Source organism: Trichosurus vulpecula, chromosome 7 (genome assembly GCF_011100635.1).
Source record: "Trichosurus vulpecula isolate mTriVul1 chromosome 7, mTriVul1.pri, whole genome shotgun sequence".
NCBI classification, from domain to species: Eukaryota; Metazoa; Chordata; class Mammalia; order Diprotodontia; family Phalangeridae; genus Trichosurus; species Trichosurus vulpecula.
This window is the reverse complement of record NC_050579.1, coordinates 10,487,025-10,508,411: the sequence shown is the minus strand read 5'-3', so window position 1 is coordinate 10,508,411 and position 21,387 is coordinate 10,487,025. Positions and strand designations below refer to the sequence as shown.

The window sequence follows — 21,387 nt, the reverse complement described above, 5'->3', positions numbered from 1 at the left end:
CCCCCCTTTCCCTCTCCTTTTTCCTCCCCCTCTCCCTACCCTTCCTCCTCCTCCTCCTCCTGCTCCTCCTCTTCTTCTTCCTCCCCCTCCCCTTCTTTCTCCTCCTTGGAGGACTTCAAGCAGAGGCTATGTGGCTCCTTGCTGTTTGTGGTTTTTAATTCATAGGGAGGGCTGCTTTTGTGTGGACATTATATTAGCCAGTCAGTGAAGTCCCTTCCCATTCCCAAATTCTGTGATGTGGGCTAAGCCGCTTTTCCTCTCTGGACCTCAGTTCCTCATCAGTAAAATGAAGGGCTTGGATTAGAAAACTTCTAAGGTCCCCACCGGCTCCAAAGCTATAGTCGAGACAGTTCATTCCATCAAGTCAAGAAGCAGAATGTGTTTGTCTTCAAAGGGCCTCCAAACAAGACTCGAGGAAAGCAAGCCAGGAACATAGCAATGGATCCCTACAACGCTGGATCACCTCCTCTGTGTGATCTGAGGGCTTAGAAAAGACAATTGGATTCTTTACAGATGCTGAGGCAGCTGAAGCACCAGCCCGTGATGCACCAGTCCAATCATGAGTGTTGGGACCATTATCTCAATGCGTGGAGCTTAGTGAAAAGATGAGATGGCAAAGATTTCTCATGAGGAAATTCAGTGGACTAAGCAGCCTTGGCATTTCAAAGCAAGACAGAGGAAGACATGAGGAAGTCAGAACAGGTCACAGAGATGTAGGAGAACCTGTGGCTTTTTCAGATAACTCATTTCTGAGCACAGTCTATCCCCTGAACACTTTTAGGCTGCAGAAGAAGCTGGCCTATTTTGTTGATGCTTGACAGCCTTTCCCTTCACAAGTCCCGGTGGATGAAATGTTCCCAAGTGAAGCCGCAGGATGGGTTGATTGTTTTGCATGTGTTCAGTGCTGCAGGAGCCCATCAAAGGAAAGCCTAAATGACTGGGACGTGTCATCATCCGAGAGATTTCAAAGGTAGCACAGACAAGTCCAGGGATGAACAAAGAGGTTTGGGGGCTTTTCTGATTCCATCTTCTTTTTATGCTTCAGTGAAAGATCATTTCAGAAGAACAGATTTACTGGAGTTTATTTCAAAGGAAATTGATTGCTAGAAAATTGCGGGATTCACCCCAAGGAAATGCAAGGCTATTGTCTGGGAACATTCTAACTATCTTCCTCCCCTTGATGTTACTAAGTGATCCAACCTATGACCCAGGAAGCCATTCAGAGCATGAGATATTGTCACAGGGGAGATTTCATATGAAGGAGAGGCCGGCATAAGACAAGGCATTCACTCTCATTATAACATTAAAAAGGACATTCTTCATGTTTCTCTCCTAGAATTCTATTCAAAGTTAAATGTTGAAAGCCCAGAGAAAACTATTCTGCTGTGTCAGCAGGGGTATCATCTATCTCTAAGAAAAGTGACTCCCATTTCAATAGCAATTAGGATTTGTAACACATTTTCCTTCAAACAACCCTTTGAGGTAGATGGTATGGTGTAATGAGAGGCAGGATGATATGAACTGGGAGCCCAGAGATACCCTGGGGGTGACCACTTTTCTGAGCCTCAGTTTCTTTTTTTTGAGGGGGGAAGGCAGGGCAATTGGAGTTAAGTGACTTGCCCAAGGTCACACAGCTATGGGCCTCAGTTTCTTATCTGTAAACTGGGGATAATGGAACACTTACTCTCAGAATGTTGTGATCGAGCCCCCTAGACAGGGATCAGCTGCTACCACTAAGGAGCACCAAAGCAGGCACTTCTAATCCCCTCCCCCCAAGAGATGCCCCTCCCTTACACACCATAAATCCAGTGCAAATGAGAAAGAGGAATGAGGGTGTGCTGGCCAGGAGTTGACTGTGGCCCCTGGGATCAGATGCAGTAATCATAAATAATGCTTTGAATGGTGGTGACAAATCAAAAGATGATGTCAGCCAATCACGGTGAAGAAGAGACGTTATAGACCCGTGAATTGGCCATTCAGACTGTGGGTGTTGATCTAGAGTGGCCATCCCCCTCCCCTCACCTTGAGGTCCTCTCCTTTTGCTTCTGGCTATGGGCATGGTCCTATAGGGAGTCCTCTGGATGCACTTTGGTTCCTTTGTATGGCCCAGGGAAGGTCCCAGCACTGACCCAGAATTCAAGTCCCACTGCACTTCTCTCAGGGATGAAGATTTCACATTCACCACATTCCCCATGTGCATCCCCATCTCTCCACTTAGATCATCGTGACCCCGGTTCAGTCTTCACCAACTCCTGTGAGGACTATTGAGGGGCCTCTTCACTGGACGCCCTGTTTCTCAGGTCTCCCGTCTGTGCCCCTCCTCACAACTGTCAAAATAACCCTCCTAAAGCCCAGGTCTGTCTGGCATTGGGCCTGTCAGTGGGATCTGTCCAGGGAGTGGGGGACTGAGTGAGGCTTTCCAAAGGTTTCCCTCCCAATGCACCTTGGTTTGGAGGCAGGATTTAAGGGAATCTGGTATTTCATTTTGTGATACCCGTCCACACTCCTGTCTGCCCCTGTTGTGGTGCTTAGACATGACCCAGTCTCAGTGTGCTTGATGCCTGTTCGCGTGGTCCATCTGTGTTTCTAACTACCAAGAGTGTATTTCTGGGCTGAAGAGAGATGGCCTCTTCCCCACACAGCGTGTCTCTCCAGTCCTTTGTTCCTGTCCCCGCTGACAGCGGCATTGACGTCATAATCCTGGATCCATTTCGTTCGGGAGATAGCATGTTCCCAGGAGATAAAGCCCGTCTCTAAAGAGCCTTGGATTAGGTCCTAATGGGAGGCTCAGCTCCCAGCAGAGCGCAAATAGAGAGCAGCAAATAAGAGCCCGGCTTCTCCCCGGCCAGCCAGCCTCCCGCAAGAGATGTCAGGCATCCAATACCTCCAGATCCGAGCCTTTTGTCTCCAATTAACTTTGGCTCGAAGAGAATAATTAAGATGTGCAGCCTGCGTTATATTTAGAGCCAGTCACTCTTGCTTCTTCACGTTCCTCTCCCATCATCCGCCCCGGGAGGGAGTCAGAGACAGGCTAAGAAGGGGCTGACGCAGATAGGAAAGGCAGACCGGGGGGCTCTGTGAGGCCGCGTCAGCTCCCCCACCCCCACCCTCACCCCAGCCAAAGATCACTGGAGGAAGGAGCCACAGAGTCGACTGAGGCTCAGAAATGGGAAGGGGCTTGCCCAAGATCACCTGCTTAGGTCCGAGGCTGATTCATCCCACCGTAGGCTGGACTCTAAACCCTGATGTGTTTATTGTGCGGCCACAGACAGATGCTTCCCCATAACCCAGACCACACGGACTCCTCAGCTGCTTTCTCCCTAGCAAGGTCAGCCCCAAAAATGTGTTAAGTGGATGTAGGTGAGAGGAGGGGAAACGGGAAAGTGTGTCTTTCCCTTTCATGTTTTCCCCTTCTTCCTTAGCTTTTCCCTTTCCCTCTAATGGCACCCTTTTATCTCTGCCCTCACCAATAAGGACGGCAGCTGAGCTGTGGGGCACACACCGTACAGAAGCATGGAGAAAGGAGATGAATGTTCTGTACGTGGGAACAGGGGGAACTGTAAGTGGACCAGATGGGATGCAATGTGGGGTGCATGGGGGCAGTAACGTGAAGTAAGCCAAGAAATAAGGAGAAGCTCACTCCCCCACACCCTCTATTGCCCACAGACCTGCTCAGACTACCGTGGGAGGGGGGCTATGGGCAGTCAGGGAATATCTTAGCATAGTCGAGGCTCTCCCATGAGGGCTTAGAAAGGCTTTCCTGCCCAGTATCTCCCCTCCGTGGTTGCTGGAATTGCCCTTCAGGGAGAAGCCGAACAAGCCAAGCCCTGACCTAACCCACGGGCAGCCTTTCACCTCTCTGTCTCCCATGAAGGCCTCCCCAGGTTAAGCACCCACAGTTCTCCAAACCCCAAAAGGCAGGATATTCATTCCTCTCACTGTCCAAGATTCCTGAGGTCTAGAGCCGAAAGGGGCCTTCTGCTCATCTAGTCCTCATTTTAAAAAATGAAACTGAGGCACAGAAAGAGACTGTCCAAGGCTTAGTGTTGCAGGGAAAGGGGGTGAGTCTCAGGGTTCTGATTGAGAGCCAGGGGCCGGCCTCCCCCTGCACCACCTGCCCGTCCTGGGGATATGCTGACAGAAAGCCAGTCTCAAAGGCCGGTGTTCTTGGGCCCCTTTCTCTTAGGTGGTCACCTGGCGTGACCATTTATTCTGGGTGATACTGGCTCCACTCCCTCGGGGCTGCTCTCAGTGAATGGATTCAGGGAGTTTCCTAAGGAATCATTGTAAAACTGCCCAGATCTCCCGGTGGCCTCCTCTCCAAGTAGAAGGACTGAGCCAGAGGAAAAAGAGGGATCAGAAATGTGATTTGGATCTCCCCCTCCTTCTGTTGTCCACTTTAGTAGTCCCTGAACTGAATGGAAAGAATACCTGTGGGTGTCCAGAGACAACAAAGAACCAGGCTTGAGATCCTTTGGGTAAAAAAGGAAAGGCAGAGGACAGTCTTTGTTAGCCAGAGCCAGAGGGCTGGCATTCCTCCTGCTGGACTAACTGGGAGAGGCAAGCATTTTCTTCCTCCTGAGAAAGGTCTCCAGCCCTTTGTGTTTTGGTTGGTGGAGATGGGAGCTGTCTGATAGATGCTTTCCTGGTGGTCCACCCCACTGAGCCAAGCACCAGGGATAAAGAGTTTCCATCCTGCACCAAGAGAGGGGATAGCCTGAACAGCCCTCCTGTTCACCAGAGCATGAAGCATGCCTAATTTAATAATGCTGATCATTCTCCAGGCCAGAAGCCTTCACCTCACACATGACCCACTTTTTCAATCAATCGGAAACATTTACATAACAGGCTGACCCAGGGCCCCGTGTTTTCTGAGCACAAAGAAGAAAAGGTTTTAATTAAAAGAGACCAATTCAGTAGAAAGGGATGAAAGTTTGAATTAATGTGTTAGATAGGAAGTAGTCCATGAGCTCTGGAGTCCAAGCGAATTAGTGGGATTATGGTTATTGCCTTTATTGGTCAGGAGGTGACAGCCTTGATTTGCTTCTGTGGGGAGAACATCGGAGCAGCTTCTTTCTGAGGTCATGACTTACAAGTCCCCTATTTCTTCTCAAATAGAGAAAGCCTGAAGTGGGCATGTTGGCTATTTGGCAGACACAGATTTTGGAATGGTTCTTTGTTTAGGATGCTCCATCAGGGTGTGATGAGTCAGTTGTCCATCAGCTGGTTGACTTGTATAAAGATGGTGACAATGGCGGTGATAACCCTCACTTTATCCAGCTGGGCAGCAGTTTGCTGAACACTGAATAGAAGCACAACTTTTCCCCCCAGACGTGCGTCGATCAGAACTCCCTCAAGAAAGAGGGAGAGAGTGGTGGGGGTGACAGCAGCTCCCACTTCTTCAGCCTTGGAAGGTTTTCTGAGGACTTCACGATTATGATCACTTTTGGCCCTCATGACAGCCAGATAAAGTCACTGTTATTATCACCCCTCATTTTACAGATGAGGAATCTAAGGCCGGAGAGGTTATAGCTTCCCTAGATTCATCTGGCCAGTAAGCATCCAAGGCAGAATTCGAACATAAGTCTTCTTGACCCCAAGCCATGTTCACCATCCACCACCCCATATTTCCTCCCCGGGGATGGAAATAATATTCATTCAAAAGCCTTAGAGAACTCTGCCTCACAGCCTCTGCTGGAAACGGGGCTGGGCATAGAATGCTGTGCTGAGGCGGAGCAGAACACAGCAGAGAGAGTGTCGGGCTCCATGAAGTCAGAAAGGTCTGGGTTCAAGTCCTTCCTTCTGGGGCCTTGGACAAGTCCCTTTAGGAAACTCCACTTTTCCATTCATCGATGGGGGATGATAGCAGCACTTACGTCAAAAAGATTTTGTGAAGTTGAAATGAGATTGCACTCGTGGAGCCTTCTGCAAACCTCAGAGTCATTGGCTTCTAGATCAGAACTGGGAGGGGCCTGAGAGGCCACCCATTTTAAACCCCTTTATTTTTCAGATGGAGAAACTGAGGCCCAGGGAGGAAAAATGATTTGCCCAAAGACTCATAGGGAGCAAGCCTCAGAAACAAGACTTGAACCTAAGTCATGCGATTAAACATTTAGAGCTTAAAACAAATTTAGGAGGTCAAGAAATCCTTGAGTCCAACCATTACTTTTGTAGTGGAAGAGACCGAATCCCAGATAAGTGAAGTAACTACAGAGCCAGTGCTGTCCCCACTGTCCTGCACCGCTTCCCCATGGACTAAGAAAATGGAGTTGTTCCTGCCTGGGGGGATAGCCTTATGGGCTCCAAGATTCCAAGATGGAAGAAGGGACCCCAGAGGCCATTGGGTTCAACCTCTTCGTTTTACAAATGAAAAATCTGCATTCCAGGGAGGCGAAGGTATCTATGAATGCATCACCATCATCATCACTAGTGAGACAGGAGGGAAAAAGTTCTGGGTTCATAAAATACTAATTATTAATTAATTGATTCATTCATTCATTAACCCAGGTAGGCATAGGGCAGACAGTGGGGATGCCTGAGCATCCCCCCATGGTGCAGTGCTCCCATGTGCCCCAATATCTCTTCAGTTCCACATAGAAATAAGTCCATCACAAAGGTTCTTCCTCTGTAGACGTTCTCCCCTCTACGTGTGAGAAGCATGTTCATTTCCTGAAGCTTTTCTGGCTGCCTATAATCACCATGGCTAACTGCTGTGATGGAAAAATGAGGATGGAAATGACCAGGGAAATGATGAGATGATCCCTGGGGAAGAGGGGGCCCAAGGGGAAGAGAATGGGAGAGGTTTTCCTCCCTTACTTCTATAAGCTCTGCTAACATTACACTCAACATTCTGGCTGATATAACATGCTATTAACTCACATAGAACTTGCTGTCAGGCACCAGCCCCAGATCTCTTCTCACATGCATGGCTGTCTAGCCACATCTTCCCCATCTAATGATTTTGGTTGATTCCATTTGTTTTCATATCACATTTGTTTCTGAATATGACTATCCTCCCCCCCCCAACACACATCAAGCCTTCTCTTATTTAAAAAAATAGGTGAAAAAAGAATTCAGTAAACCCAACCAACATTATCAGCCACACTATGCAGTATTACATAACAGTAGTCTTCTGCAATGGGGGCAGACATGTTTTCTGGACCCACATTTGGCCATATAATGATACAACATTCAGTTTTCTTTGCTATTATTTCTGCTTATATTATTGGAGTTGCTGTTCCACACTTGTGAAATTGACTTTTTGAACCCAAGTGTAAAACTTGACATTGAGCCCTTTTCAATGCCACCTAATTCGTCACAAAGCTCTGGTCTATCCAGCCTTTCAGGATGCTGACTCTGTCCCCTGGCATGTTAGCTCTCCCTCCCAGATTTGTGCCATCAACAAAGCACTAAGCATGGTCTGTGCACCTTTATCCAAGTCATAGATAGCAATGTTGAGCAGCATGAGGCCAGGACAAAGATACCAGGGGCATTTGACAGAAGACCTCCTTCCAAATTGACGTTGATAGAACTGTGGTTCCTCTTTGGGTCCATGCACTCTATCTGGTCTTCATTCACATAATTTTCTGTTGTCTAGTCTTCACATCTCTGTGCATTTTCCACAAGAACATCACGCCTTTGCTCATTGCCCTGCTAAAAGCTAAGTAAACTTAGTCACTCCTTAACTCCCCTCCCAGTGCCACTCCAGACACTCTGGACTTCTCCACCTCCCTCTGGCACCATTCTCACACCTCCACCCCCACAGCCCCTTCCACTGGTTGGTCAGCTCTTCCCAGGACCTCCATCTGGGGGAAGTTTTCAGGCCAGCCATGCTGCCTCCTTCCTCCCTTCATGGATCTGCTTCTGATTCTCCCAACATCTTCCTGGTTTAACAGGGGAAGATGAGGCATAAAGGGAGCTGCCAAGGGGGAGAAGGTGGAGGCGGCTGAGGCACAGCAGCAATGGATGGAGAGTGAATGCTGCCCACAGAACCAAGCTGCCCCCTGAACCTCTGTAAGGCGTGTCAGCTCCCTGGGGATGGAGACCACGCATGTTCATCTTCATCTGCTCTCCCCAGTGACTGTCACAAAAGACACCACACAAATAGTTGGCCAAAAACAATGGCAGCCAGAATCAGGCCTCTCACATAGGGCATTCCCAATAAATTGGAAGCCATAGTTGGCTTTACCTGTGCTCTTCCAAGAAGGCTTTTGGGGCCTGAGACCAATTCTTTGCATTTGGACTTTGTTGTCCTCTTCTGAGTTTGTGTTTCCATCTTCTCTGTTGCCATAGTAGCTTTCTATAGTCAGGGCTCTTTTTGGAGTTTGCTCATTTTTAGCCTATTTCATGACTTTTAAAGTTGAGCTCTGCTTCTGGGATCCAGGGGGCACTGTCCCAAGCTTCTTGCACTGGGGGCCGAGGTCACTGGCATTCTACACCAGGGCCTCTGGGGCTGGTGGCTTGTCCACTGTGGTAGGGTGGCCAGGTCTAGTTGCACCTGTTGTGTCCTGTTGTGTCCTGGTAATTTGCCTTTTGTGCTGGGGTTGAAGGCCTCACAGCAGGCTGCAGTGCCACTGGCCTGCCAAGCCAAGGACCACGGGGCTTCACTTGCTAATTTCTGTTATGGCTGACTTTCCTAGACACCATCTGTACTGGGCTGCACTCCCCTTTTCCCCAAGTGAGACAGACCTTTCCTGAAGTCCTTCTAAGTTATCTTGAGCTGGGAAATTGTTTCAATCCATCTTTTTATGGGTTCCATTGCTTCAGAATCTGTTAAAAGACTTGATTTAACATTGTTCCTGAGGGAAACTGGAGAGAGCCCAGGCAACTTCCCGGCTTTTCTCTGCCATCTTGGCTCTGCCATCTTGGCTCTGCCCCTTGCCACTACCTGTGTAGGGGAAAAGAGCAGTTACAGCTTCAATCTGGGCAAGACCCTCAGAGGGAAAATGATGGCTGAGAGAGTTCATAAAAGCTTCTTTCTGAGATAAAACATCCGAAACATTTTGGATGGTTCCTTTGTGTCTTTGATTCCTTCTTAGTGACTTGTATGGTATCTGTCGCACAGTAGGTACCTAATAAGTGTTTGCTGGTTGATATTGAAAATTTGCTCTTGTTTCCCCAATTCAACTGTGCAATGGTGAGAACACTGAGCTTAGAGTCAGAGGGCCTGGGTTCAAGTCCTGTTGTTGTCCTGTATCATCTACATGACATTGGATCAGTCGTTTCACCTCCCTGGGCTTCAGTTTCCCAATATGTAAAATGAGGAGTTGGACATGGTAGCCTCAGAGGTCCCTCCCAGCTTGAGACCTATGGTCTTAAGAATGATCTTATGTTCTTCTTGGTGTTGGTTCTATGATGTACAGATAAGTATTCAACCACAAAGGGAGTGAAGGGGCAAGGAAATGACATGTAAGGCACCCTGGGAAAGCTTGAGGATGTAGACAATCCTCTCAGGTGTTTGGGGGCAGGGAGAGTGAGATCAGAGAAGGCTTCCAAGAGAGGTGGCCTCAGGCTGTGCCTTGAAAGCAGCCTCCATTCTGGGAGGGAGGCGTCGGGTCTGCCCTGGCAGAAGTGGCTGGCAGTTTGTGTGAATAAATGTAGAGGGGCCTTTGGCCCCACCCTTCTGTCAAGCCCACACCCTTTCTGTCTGATCATCTGCCTCAGTGCCCTCCAATTGAATTCCAGGCCTCAGCTTGTGCTCTCTGCCATCTCCACTTTCTGCCTTCTCCCCTTCCACCATCTAGCTAGAAATTCTTTACTTATTTTGTATCATGGATCCCCTTGGTGGTTTGGCAAAATTATATTTTTAAATGTAGCAAACAAAATAATAGGATTACAAAGGGAACTAGTTAAATTGAAATAAAAATCTAATGCTCTCACATCCATATTCATGGACCCTCTGAAATCTATCCATGGCATTCTTGTGGCCCATGGACTAGCGGTTAAGAACCTCTGATCTCAAGTATCCCTCACCTCCACCCCTTGGGTCCAACTACAGCTGCTGGCAGACTCTTTGGCCTTACCAGCTTGGGCAGTGAGATGTAACAAGACAAGGCACTATGGAGTGGTTTAGGTATTCACGAAATCATAGCATGGTCTACAACGTAATCTTATTAACAAACCAATCACGTAGCAGGCTGATGCTGGCCAGGCAGGAGCCACTTCAAGAGGAGAATGGATAAAGATTCCCTGAGTAGAGGGGTGCTTTCCTGGGCTTCAGTGCTGCTAGTCTGCATGTGCTCTCTCTCTGTACAGGTAGCATCCTTTGGATCCCTTCTGACCACCCTTGAGGGCTCCTCCACACCTTGACCCAGTGACTCCTGCACCACCATAGAAAATGGAATCCAAAGTCTCTGAAGGAGGCCTGAATGTGACCCTAACCATCCGACTCCTCATGCATGGAAAGGTAAAAGGCACTGAAGGGGAGTGGGGGCAGGGCTGCCATTCGGTTTGTTGTCAATGTTTCAGAAACCAAGCACCAGAAGGCACAAGGACCTCTGGCTATCCCCAGGGTTTTCCTCACAAGACACACCCCTACAGTGAGTGCCTGCTCACCCTTGTTCTCCAAAGGCATACCCTCCTTTCACAGGGGCATTAAGATGCTTCCTCCAAATAAGGAAAAGCTTAAACCTGACCTGCTTGTGCTCTGAGAGCAGACAGTTGGTGGCCTCCTTTCCTGTTGGGGCTGCCATGTTGTTGAGGCTCCAGAAGACTTGACTTCACTCATCACTATTTGCTAAGTCCCTTACCTGGTCCTTCTCTTTTTCCATCAGCACAATGGATGGAGAAGTACATTCAGTACTTATCTGGGGGCTTCAACCTCTTTTTGTTCTAAACCTTTCCCTCACTCTCATATCTGCATTCATCCTAAGCTCTTACAATGACTTAGGTCTCCCATTTCCCCAGCACCAACACCACCACCACTACCAACCTTGGTTTCACTTGCCTCCAGAATCCCGAAGGTTGCCAGTATAATAGGTAACAAGTTACTCATCTATGATCCCTTGCTCCCTGACCATCTGCCACCCCAAACTCCAAGTAACCCCACCCTCTGGTTGGGTCACTCCTGCTCCTATCCTACTGAACATCAACAGAGCAAGTCACCATTGTCAACTGAGTTGATCCATTCTAAATTCTTGGGGCATCACTTCAGCTGGGTACTACCAACTGTCGCAATCTACTCTTATAAACTCTTTTTCTCATTTCCCATAATGACTCTTCCAAATATTTCCTTCCCTTCTTTAGCCACAAATGATAGCCCTGCCCATCACCCCTTTAGATAGATAGCTTTGTCTCCAACTTAGAGAAACAAAGAACCTCAAAGTTGGAAGTGAGCTCAGATATTATCTTCATGGGGAAGACTGAAGCTGTCCACTGGGGATCCTGAAGCTTCCCAACTCAATTCTTCAGGCTTTCCCAGCATCTCCTCTCCTTCCTTGCACTCTCTGAAAGAGGTAATCCTACTTTTTCCTAAGGCTAGTTTCCCTTTCTATGCTTGAACCTGTTCCTTCCTGCCTTCCCTAGGATGCTGATCCTCTCTCTTCCCATCAGTAGAGAATATAAGTTCCTTCAGTGCAGGGACTGCATTGGATTTGTCTTTGTAACCCCAGCATTATGCTCAGTCCCTCACATGTAACACATTGGTTAAATTAAATTCCCTCTGCATTGGCATCTTCCCATCTGCCTACAAGCATGGTTAGGCCTCTCCAATCCTATTTAAGCCTTCTCTTGACCCTTCAGTCCCATAAATTCTACTTTTCCTTCACTGCTATCTTGAATAGTTTGTTTTCTTCACTTCCTCACTATCCGCTCTCACTTCCACCCCCTTGGACACCTTAATGTTACTCTAACTGTTGTCTCTAAGGTCACTCATGATTGCCCAATGGCCAGATCCAGTGGCCTTTCTTTCAATCCTCAAAGTCCTTGACTTCTGATCTCATTCCCATGGCATGCTCTCTTTTTCATTGGTTCTCTTGGTTCTCCTTTCCACCTACTGGCTTCTTCTCAGCCTCCCCCATTGTTTCCTTTCTCTCTTCCCAACCCTTTCAGTTTGGTTTCATTCCCCCCTTTTTTCTTTCTCTATATTCTCCCTTTTGGCAATCTCATTCACTTCCATGTCTCCAGCTGCCGTATCTTTGCAGATGATTCCCAAGTCTCTGTATACAGCCCTGACCTCTTTCTGAGTTCCAGGCCCATGGGTCTAGCTGTCTATAGGACATTTCTGGGTCACTACCATTCACCCAATTCCCATATTCATGACCATGGGATTATCTTTGGCTCTTCACTGCCACCACCACCTCTCCCATCTGAGAAGTTTCTAGGTCCTTTGGCTTCAATCTACATGACATTTCTCAATCTGTCCCTTCCTCTCAACCATCACTGTGCACCGGACTACTGCTTTAGCCTTCTCCCAATTATTTGTATTGCTTCTTTCGTACTCCTCCAATTTATCCTTTATAGGGCTGTTGGAACAATCTTGCTTTCAAACAGAGGCAGTGTGATGTGGCGAAAATGGCACTGACTTTGGAATCAGATAACCTAGTTTGTAACCCACTTCTACGACTTCCTTTTGACTTTGAGCAAGGGACTTTACTCTCTGGACCTAAGTTTCCTCATCCATAGAAGGTGGAGAGTTGAATTCACTGGCCATTAATGTTGCTTCTAAGTCTAAATCAAGGCCCTAAGATTGTACGTCAAGTCTGTTAGTCCTTGCTCAGAAAACTTGAGTTGCTTCCTATTATCTCCTGAAAGGTGTTTGCATCCCTCTCCTGGCTTTTGGGGACCTCCAGGATTGGGAACCACACTACTTCTCCATTCTTGCCACAAATTACCCCCTTGTTGGTTCTCCAGTTTCCCAGCAAATGGTACGGACCGCTTCCTCTCATGCATATGTTACAATGATTATGAAACCATCTTCGTGACTAGAATGCTCCCCTTCTCCATCTTCATCAGTTGAGGTCCTCTTCATCCCTTGAGGTCCACCTTTAAAGGCTTTTTTAAAACAAAATCTTCTTTGATCCCTCTAGTTGGTAAGAACCTTTCCTCTCATCCCTCTTCCAGAACTTTGTTTGATAACTCTGTAAAAAATGTAATATTGTATAGCACACCGGTCTCTGTTAATTTGTGGCTTCATGAGGCCAAAGGCCATATAGTATCTGGACTTGGTATCTCCTTCAGGCAGTAGCATCATGCTATGCACAGAGGAGACATTTAATTGATGCTTGTCACATTGTATTAGATTGCCCCATATTTTGCAGAGAGTTTGTAAAAATCTCATAAGACCTAGTTGAGAAACATCTCTGATGTTTTCCTGGAAGGGTGACCTGTACACATGCTTTGTCTAAAACCAGTGGAATGGGTTCCTTTCATTTTTGTTCAGTGTAAAACAAGTACCTTATTCTGTGGCTGCATAGACTAGGGATCACCACAATGAAAGGCACAATATTAAAGAAAATTATGCCGATTATTAGAATGAAGCAGGTTTCAAAAAGCGCAGTTGTGCTCGGGTGGCTGGGTTTTGCTCTCTGGTGAAATGCCTCATGGCAAAGATAGGCAGAGTTTTGTTGTTTGTCCTTCATTCTTGAAGAGGACTGATGACATCAGAAAGATGATGTCTTGACTTGCAAGTGAATTGGATTTAAGTGAGGCAGGGCTGTTTAAAGTCACCAGCCTCACTGTCTCCTCTAGAGCCATCTGGGTCCAGTGGCAAGACATAGATCATGACAACTGGAAATGGCCTCTAGATGCAATGGGAGACCTTGGCCTCTTTAAGCTAAGGCCTTTCCCACTTCTCAGTTTGTCTGAGGTAACGCCCATTCAGTGATTAAGACTAGGTAAGAAAAGAAAAGAAAAAAATACAAAGCAATAGAAAAACTAAAACACTCACCTACCAATCTAAGACAAAACAGAGGCAAGTCAATGCCTTTTGGTTAATATCAGCTATAGGCTTTTGGCAGTGGCCCCCAGCTCTGTCCTGGCTCTGAAAAGAGCTGCTTGGGTTATTGGAGTGGAGCAGCATGGGGTAGTCTTCTACTGTGCTGCAGAGTCCAGAAGTCCCTCCAAAGACATGATTGATTTAAGGTTATATGAACAGAGAGGGGTTTTAAACATCCTTAATGTGAGGTGTGAGGGAAGGGGGATTTCTTTTTCATCACTGCCTCCTTCCACATTTCCCTAAAGGTCTCATGTTTATATATAGTGAATCTCATGAACGGTTCATCTGGAAAACAGTCAGCTGCTCAGCTTCTGTAGCCCGATGCGCTCCCCTGAATCCACAGTGTTTACAGACCTTGTTAAAGCATGTGCAAAGGCACCTGGGGAAGCGATAGCTACTTATCCAATGGGTTTCTCTGGAGGTGGGCAGAGGAAGATCAACACTGCAGGAAGGGAAAGAAAGTCATTCCCTGCTTTGGACTCCCCGAGGACTCGCCAGGCTCCAGCCTCCAGCTCCCTTAGCCATGTCTCATCTCTGCTCCGGCCCCGGTTCTGAAGCCTCATTTTTTTTGTCTTCTGTTTTTCTGCAGGAAGTTGGAAGCATCATTGGGAAGGTAATTATTTCATGGAATGTCCTCCTTTATCTCTACGCTTCCTGATCTGGTAATGCCTGATTATATTAATTGCGAGCACACGTTGGGTAATTGGTAGTCTAAAATGGCAACTAAAAATAATCCCTGGTTTTGTAACAAACCCTGATGTCTCCAAGAGCCCCAGAGACTCTTACGGCTGCAGAATCCATTTTCTCTCCTGCCTGCCTTCATTTTAGATCACATCAAAACCATGCTGTTCTGTTTGCTTTTTTAAAATGAGAAAGGAGAAAATTCGATAACCTTCCTGGCAATTAATGCCTATTCAACAGTGGCACCCCTCGTGGGGAACCTGAACTGGTCATGCTTCAGTCAAAGCTGTTTGGTCCTGCCTTGTTCTCAGGACAAGATGAGAGTCAGTGGTGACCAGCCTCTAGGTACAATCTTTGTCTGGGGTCACACTCTCAGTCCTAACCAGGCTCAGAACCAGGCAGCATTTGGTGGCTACAGAACCGGCTGAAGGGCCTGACCCCAAGTTCAATGTCAGCCTGGCAGGACAGCCCTGTTCCAGTGCCCTAGGCATCGACGCTTGACCTGGTACTGTTTTTGAAACATTAATTTTCAGTGATTCAGGTAAAGGTGGAGGGGGCACGCTTATCAGATCTGCAGATGGAATAAAGCTGGGGGGGGGCGGCATTCAACACCATGGAGAGCAGAGCCTGTATGCGAAGAAGTCTCCATGATCTGGGACTTTGGGCCAAATAAAATAAGATCCTAGGATGATAGGAGGCCATCAAGTGGTGCAGGCTGGAGTCAGGAAGATCTGAATTCAAATGCAGCCTCTCCTCCTAGCTGTGTGGCACTGGCCAAGTCACTTCGCCTCTGTTTGCCTTAATCCACTGAAGAAGGAAATGGCAAATCATGCCAGTATCCTTGCCAACAAAACCCCGTGGACAGGAGGGTCCATGAGGTCATGAAGAGTCAGACATGACTGGACAGCAATGGGATGATAGGGTTAAGAGCCTTAGAGGTCATCGAGTCCAACCCCCTCATTTTACAGTCAGGGAAACCAAGGCCCAGAGCATTATGTGACTCATGTAAGGTCATTCAGGTAGGGATTGGAAAAGCTAGGATCAGAAGCCAAGTTCCCTGACTCTTAATCTACTGTTTTTTCTCCTTTTAAAGATAAATGTATCTCTTTAATGACTTCACAATGCACTCCCAGGATAAATAACTGGTCAGTTTGCCCCTACACCCCACCAAAAACAAAACAAACAAACAAAAAAGGATCTGGGATTTTTGGTGGCCCACAAGCTCAACATGAGAGGGCAGTGTGACATTGCAGTGAATTGAGTTAATGAGACCTTAAGTGACCTTAGAAGGGATGCAAGAGCCAGACTGGAGGTGTTTAATGCAGGGAGGACCTGGATAAGCTGCAGAGCATCCAGAGAAGGGCAGCGAGGATGGGGAGGGGTCTCAATATCTGCCATAGAATGACGGTTTGAAGGAAACATGGGGCACTGCACAGAAGAGCAGATGGGCGACGGTCTGAGAGCTACCTCTCCATCCTTGAAGGGCCGTCATAGGAAAAGGAAGAGGCTTGCTCTGCCCAACCTCATGGGGCACAGGCAGGAGGGGCTGGGGGAGGGGGAGGTTTCAAGGAGGCAGATTTAGGCTCAAGGTTAGGGGAAAAAATCCTAAAAACAAAAGCTTTCCCAAAGTAGAATAGGCCGCTGCTGGGGCAGGTGATCAGCTTCCCTTAGCAGGGGCTGAACAGCCAAGCTGCGCCAAGTCCATGAGCGTTCATTAACCACTCTGTGCCAAGATCCAAACAAGAAGTAAAATGGCCCCTGCCCTCTGGAAGCTCACATTCAGACCAGAAAAGACAGTCTATAAAAGGAAGCTTGAAAGCCTGGGGGAGGGGAAGAGAGAAAGAGATGGAGAGTCAGGATGGATGCCCAGAGAGGATCAGAGCTGTGACCATGGCCAGCCTGAGCAGCTTCCTTAAGATGGAGGTTCTGGGGGCAGCTGACCGATCGGAGGAAGGGCCCACAGGAGTGGGGTGATCTTCCAGGAGGGAAAGCTGCTGGGCCACGGTAGAAGAACCATTTGTCTGGGATGTCAGGTCACAGAGGGGATGCTAGGTCAGGCACTGAAAGGATCCCAGAGTCTCTGGTTTCCCTTAAGCTCAGGGTTCTGCCCTTCATCTCTTACTTCCTCCATGCCAGAGAGGGGAGGCTGAGCCCGGCCTAGAGCACAAGGCTACAGGTGCCCTGTTCAGAGCACGGGCTCCTTCACTGACCATTTCCAGTAAGGTCAGAGAGCATCCTTGCCTCTGCAGAGCTCGCGGGTGGGCTACATATGGCCAGGGCAGCGAGGAGGAGCGACCACTCTCCTGTTCCCACTCCAGCCTTCCCTCCTTTAATTGAGCCTGACACAGAGGACTCGAAGCTTGTTTGCCATCAACATGGTCAATGCGTTCTGATGGTCAGTTTTGCTGGACATTTTTCCCTCTTTTCTTTATTCTTTAATATAAGAGCTAGCTCTCTAGGAGGACAAGGGGAGGGATAAACTAGGGAATGAAAGGAAAGTCAAAAAGAGAGACATGAATTTTAAGGAAAAGGTCAGCCTTCCATCCACTCTTCCCTGGCTGCCTTGTGCTTTCTGGCCACATGTCACATCACAGAAAGTTTGCTTTCACACATCCACCCCCTTCCTCCCCTTGGAAGGCTCCAAGCAGCCGCAGTCCTAGAGCCAAAGGAGGGCCCTGGGTCTTCCCCATCCTCAGTCACTGCCCTCACTTACACAGGGAGTCTTTCAGTGTTTACAAAGCACTTCACATGGATCACTGTCTTACATGAGCCTCAGCAGGCTCCAAGCTAGGCACCACAGCTGTTACTGACCTCATTTATAGGGAGGCTCAGAGACAGAATAAAGTGGCTTGCCCAGCGTCATACAGAAAGCTAGCTTTGGAGGCCAGATTCTACCCCTGCACCAGCCAGCCTTCCCAATGGTCTCAGCTCCCCAGAACTTCCCGCCACCCTGGCCTAGCCCTCAGGCAGCCCCACATCACAGGCATTTGCCTCAGTCCCTCAGCTCTGCTGGGTGACTGACTTGATAGTCTGGGACATTTGTCCAAGCGAAGATGTTAATAGCTATGTGCTAATGACTGATCCCCAGATTGGGGACAGAACTTGTCTTTCATGACCTGGGAGCATTGTGACTTTGGGCCTAGCTCAGCTTGGCAGAGAATGCCTGATAAATCTCTTTTTCGCAGAGAAATTCATTTGAAAATAGGGGCACATACTCATCAACATCTGAAAATTAGTCAATAAGCAAGAATGAAGGAAGCATCCACTCTGTAGTAGTCACTGTGCCAAGAGCAGGAGGTACAAAATTAAAGGGGAACAGTCCCTGCCCCCATGGAGCATACACTCCAGTGGGGAACACCACACGGATAGCTGTGGACAGTGTATATGAAAAACATGTGGCCAACCTTTAGGTCACTGGAGCTCCAAAGCAATTAGGCCGATCTACCCCTAAGTTCTTTTTGTCACATGGGAGGTTTAGGGCTGTAACCATAGCCCGAATTGGCACCCATTCCCTGAGCATGCCTGAAGAAAGGTGGGAAGGGCTCACATCTTTAGGACTTGGGGTGCACAGTTTGTGAAAATCTCAGTTCCGGGAAACACATTGGGTCCAGGGAAGGGTTCCCATGCCAAGCTCAGTGGAAACCCCCAGAATGAAGGATGGAATCCAGAAGGGTGATGCTCCAGGAGAAGCTCAGAGAGACCACCAGAGCCTGTGGTATGCCCCTGCTCTGGCCCAAATATAGAGACAATACCAAAATGGAAAGACCCACTCATGAGAGACTCAGTTCTTCCATCACTGGGCCCTTTGGACCCAGACAAGGTCATGAGTCAAAAGTCCCCAGTGCTCAGGAGAGGGACGTGTCAGAGAGGAGGGAGGTGAGTAGCTGGGGCCACCCCTTCTGGCTCTTGTATCATGGAGGTCACATTTCTGCAGGGGCTGGGTACCTGATAGCCAACTCTTCCCTGGGATTCAGGGGCTCACAGGACCCCAAGATTCCTTCAGTCAGGCCCACGGTGCAAACTGTCCCCCTCTAAGGGACAGAGTTAATGATGATCAGAGCAGTCCCACCACACTTACTTGGGAGCTCTTCCTCCAGGCCAGCCCTACATCCCTGGGTGGCCTTCCAGGCACAGATTTCCAGCCTGGTCGTCCGCCACCACCATGATGGACATTTGGGAACATTCCAGCAGACAGAAATGTGGATGTCACTGTTTCCTTCTGTTTTCTAACTCTCGTTTCAGAAAGGAGAAACGGTGAAAAAGATGCGTGAGGAGGTAAGTTGAGTCAGTCCATTTCAGTTTTTAAGTGACCTTAGAGGTTACTAATGAGAGAAGCCTTCCGTGGTTCCCCCAGACAGCAGCCATAGTCCTTCATCAACTGTGTTTGGGAGGGCCACAGGCCCTGCTCTATCAATGGGACAGGAGGTAGGGGGACACAAGGAGGAGTTCCCTCATACCTGTGAGGTCCCTGAGTTCCCAGAAAGGGCTAAGATCATCTGCCCAACACACACATGTACCCACAAACACATCCACTCTCCCACACATACACATACACTCAAACACCATTTGCACGGAACACTTAGGCAGGCCGCTGGAAATGTCTTGCCCACAGCTTGGTGCCATGAAAATCCTCACTGAGCATCGCTGCTCCTCCTGTTGAATCTCAGAGGCTGGTTCCCATTTCTCTGCAGTAGGGAGGCTCTCCACATGCAGTCTGGGCAGCTTGGGCAGAACGAACCTCTGGAGCTCTTCCCCTCACTTGCTATAAAAGGGAATTGGTTACAAGCAGGTCCCTTGACATCCAAATTCCCTTCTGAGGCAGATGTCACGTGAATATTTTTGCATTCGTTTTCACAAGCAAGCCCAGACCAAGCATTTGTAGTGAATGCCCACTTTCCTAAATAAGACCTTGAATGCAGCCCATGGGATTTGCTTCATTCCTTCTCCCAGAGTGGCGCCAGAATCAACATCTCTGAAGGAAATTGCCCGGAAAGAATCGTGACCATTACTGGCCCTACCGATGCCATCTTCAAGGCCTTCGCCATGATCGCCTACAAGTTTGAGGAGGTAAGAACTTCTCCTCCCCTCCCCCCATGAACAGAATGAACACAGATTGCTTGTAACGCTCGGGGAAGGACAAAGCCAAAGCCTGGGGTCAGCCCGCACTGAATCCCCTTGTGGCACCCAGCTGGCTCGCAAGTATAGAAGGAGTAGGAGATTCGGGTTTGTCTTCACTTTAAAGGGCCTGTTAATGCCTTTGGTCTCTATACAAACCGCCTCCCCCCATCGAACCCTTCATTATATTAAGCCAAACCAACCATTGGAAAGATTGCTCCCGACTTCCCAGGAAGTCTTGCTGGACCACTGTCCACCACCGTGGCGCCAGGAGGGCAAGGCTGTACTTCATTGGTCTTTCACTAGGCCTTTGCTGGTCCACTGAGTCTGGCTACCCTTTCAAGCTGATTTTGGTTCCCTTATTAGAGCTGCTGCATTTCCGGTTCTCCTGGTTCTCCACGCTTCCTTCCATGTCCATTGCTGCCTCTCTAGAGTCAGTGTATGAGTTTCTTACTAAAAGACAGCATGCCCCAGGGTCAGCTAGGACACTTTGCTCAGCTCTTCAACCAGTGCATGCCCACTTTGCTTCCATTTTTTGTCATCCCAAAAGTGCTGCTGACAATATTTGGGGTAGCCTCCCAGTGATGCTGCTCATTATGCTCCAGGACAAAACCAAGGGGGTGACGGGGTGGCCAGTGAAGCTCACTCCAGGGCAGAGTTTTCCCTGATATGACCCTGAATGTGCTCATATTTCCTCATGGGAATCCCAGGATCTGATGAAGCAGGAGCCATTTAGACTTACAGACTTACATTCAGACTTATTTGTGGATGGGTTAGTTCACTTAGCTTTTGTGTGGTGGGCTGTTTTTCAAGAAATGCAATTTTCTCATTATCAAGGATACATTTTACACCAAGGGCATCTCACTTTCAAGTTGAAGAAGGATTTACATTTGGGGCAAAGCTTTCCCTAGTGATCCCTCAGGGCTCTTTCACCCTATGGCTATTGGCAGGCACCAAGTGTGCCCTGGCAAAGTTAGTTGGATGGATAGATAAGAACCCTCGGGAGGAATGAATACACTCTTGGTTTGGAGAGGGGGCCTGCTGAGGTGATGTGGAGCAAAGGAGAGAAGGCTGAGCTTCTGTCAGAGGCTCTGGCTTCAAATCCCACTTCTGCCACTTATGTGACCTTGGCTCATGTCTCCTGTCTGAGCCTTGGTTTCTTCCACTGCAAAATCAGAGCGCACTGTACCCTGAGGTCCCTCTTTCCAGTTCTGAAGTTATAATCCTATGATCTGGTACTCTGCAAGGTCTGTTTGTGGCAGGAAGGCAGCTCTTGGCTGCTGATTACACTGTGCCCAGGATGGGGGTACCCACCAGAGCCAGGGTACCAGCCTAAAGTATTCCAGAAGACTTGGATTTCTTTGTTGTGGACAGTCTTCTTCACTGGCACAGACTCTCCTCGGCACTTTCATAGACATTCTTCAGGATTCATGACTCTGGATCAAACGCTGGAAAGCCCTCGGAGGCCACTGACAATGGTCCCTCCTTACAGATGAGGAGGCTGAGATCCAGGAAGGGGAAGGTCACACATAGGATCCTAGATCTAGAATTAGGACCAGCTTCCTTATGTGACAGATGAAGCAACAGGCCCTGGGAGGTAAAAGGCTCAGCGAGGTAGTAACAGTCCTAGGTCAGATATGAACCCAGGTCCTCTGACT

General features: G+C 48.3%; 1 protein-coding gene across 6 annotated transcripts in view; it reads left to right on the top strand.

The window, feature by feature from the left end:
* The window catches only part of PCBP3 (poly(rC) binding protein 3), a 167,322-nt gene that overhangs the window by 93,312 nt on the left and 52,623 nt on the right, over positions 1-21,387 (top strand). For all 6 annotated transcript variants that reach the window (XM_036769062.1, XM_036769060.1, XM_036769063.1 and 3 more), the window contains 4 exons: positions 10,255-10,405; positions 14,523-14,546; positions 18,857-18,889; positions 19,565-19,681. In XM_036769062.1, the coding sequence (XP_036624957.1) occupies positions 10,337-10,405; positions 14,523-14,546; positions 18,857-18,889; positions 19,565-19,681 (243 nt within the window). In that variant the 5' untranslated portion in view covers positions 10,255-10,336. The remainder of the gene's footprint in view (positions 1-10,254; positions 10,406-14,522; positions 14,547-18,856; positions 18,890-19,564; positions 19,682-21,387) is intronic.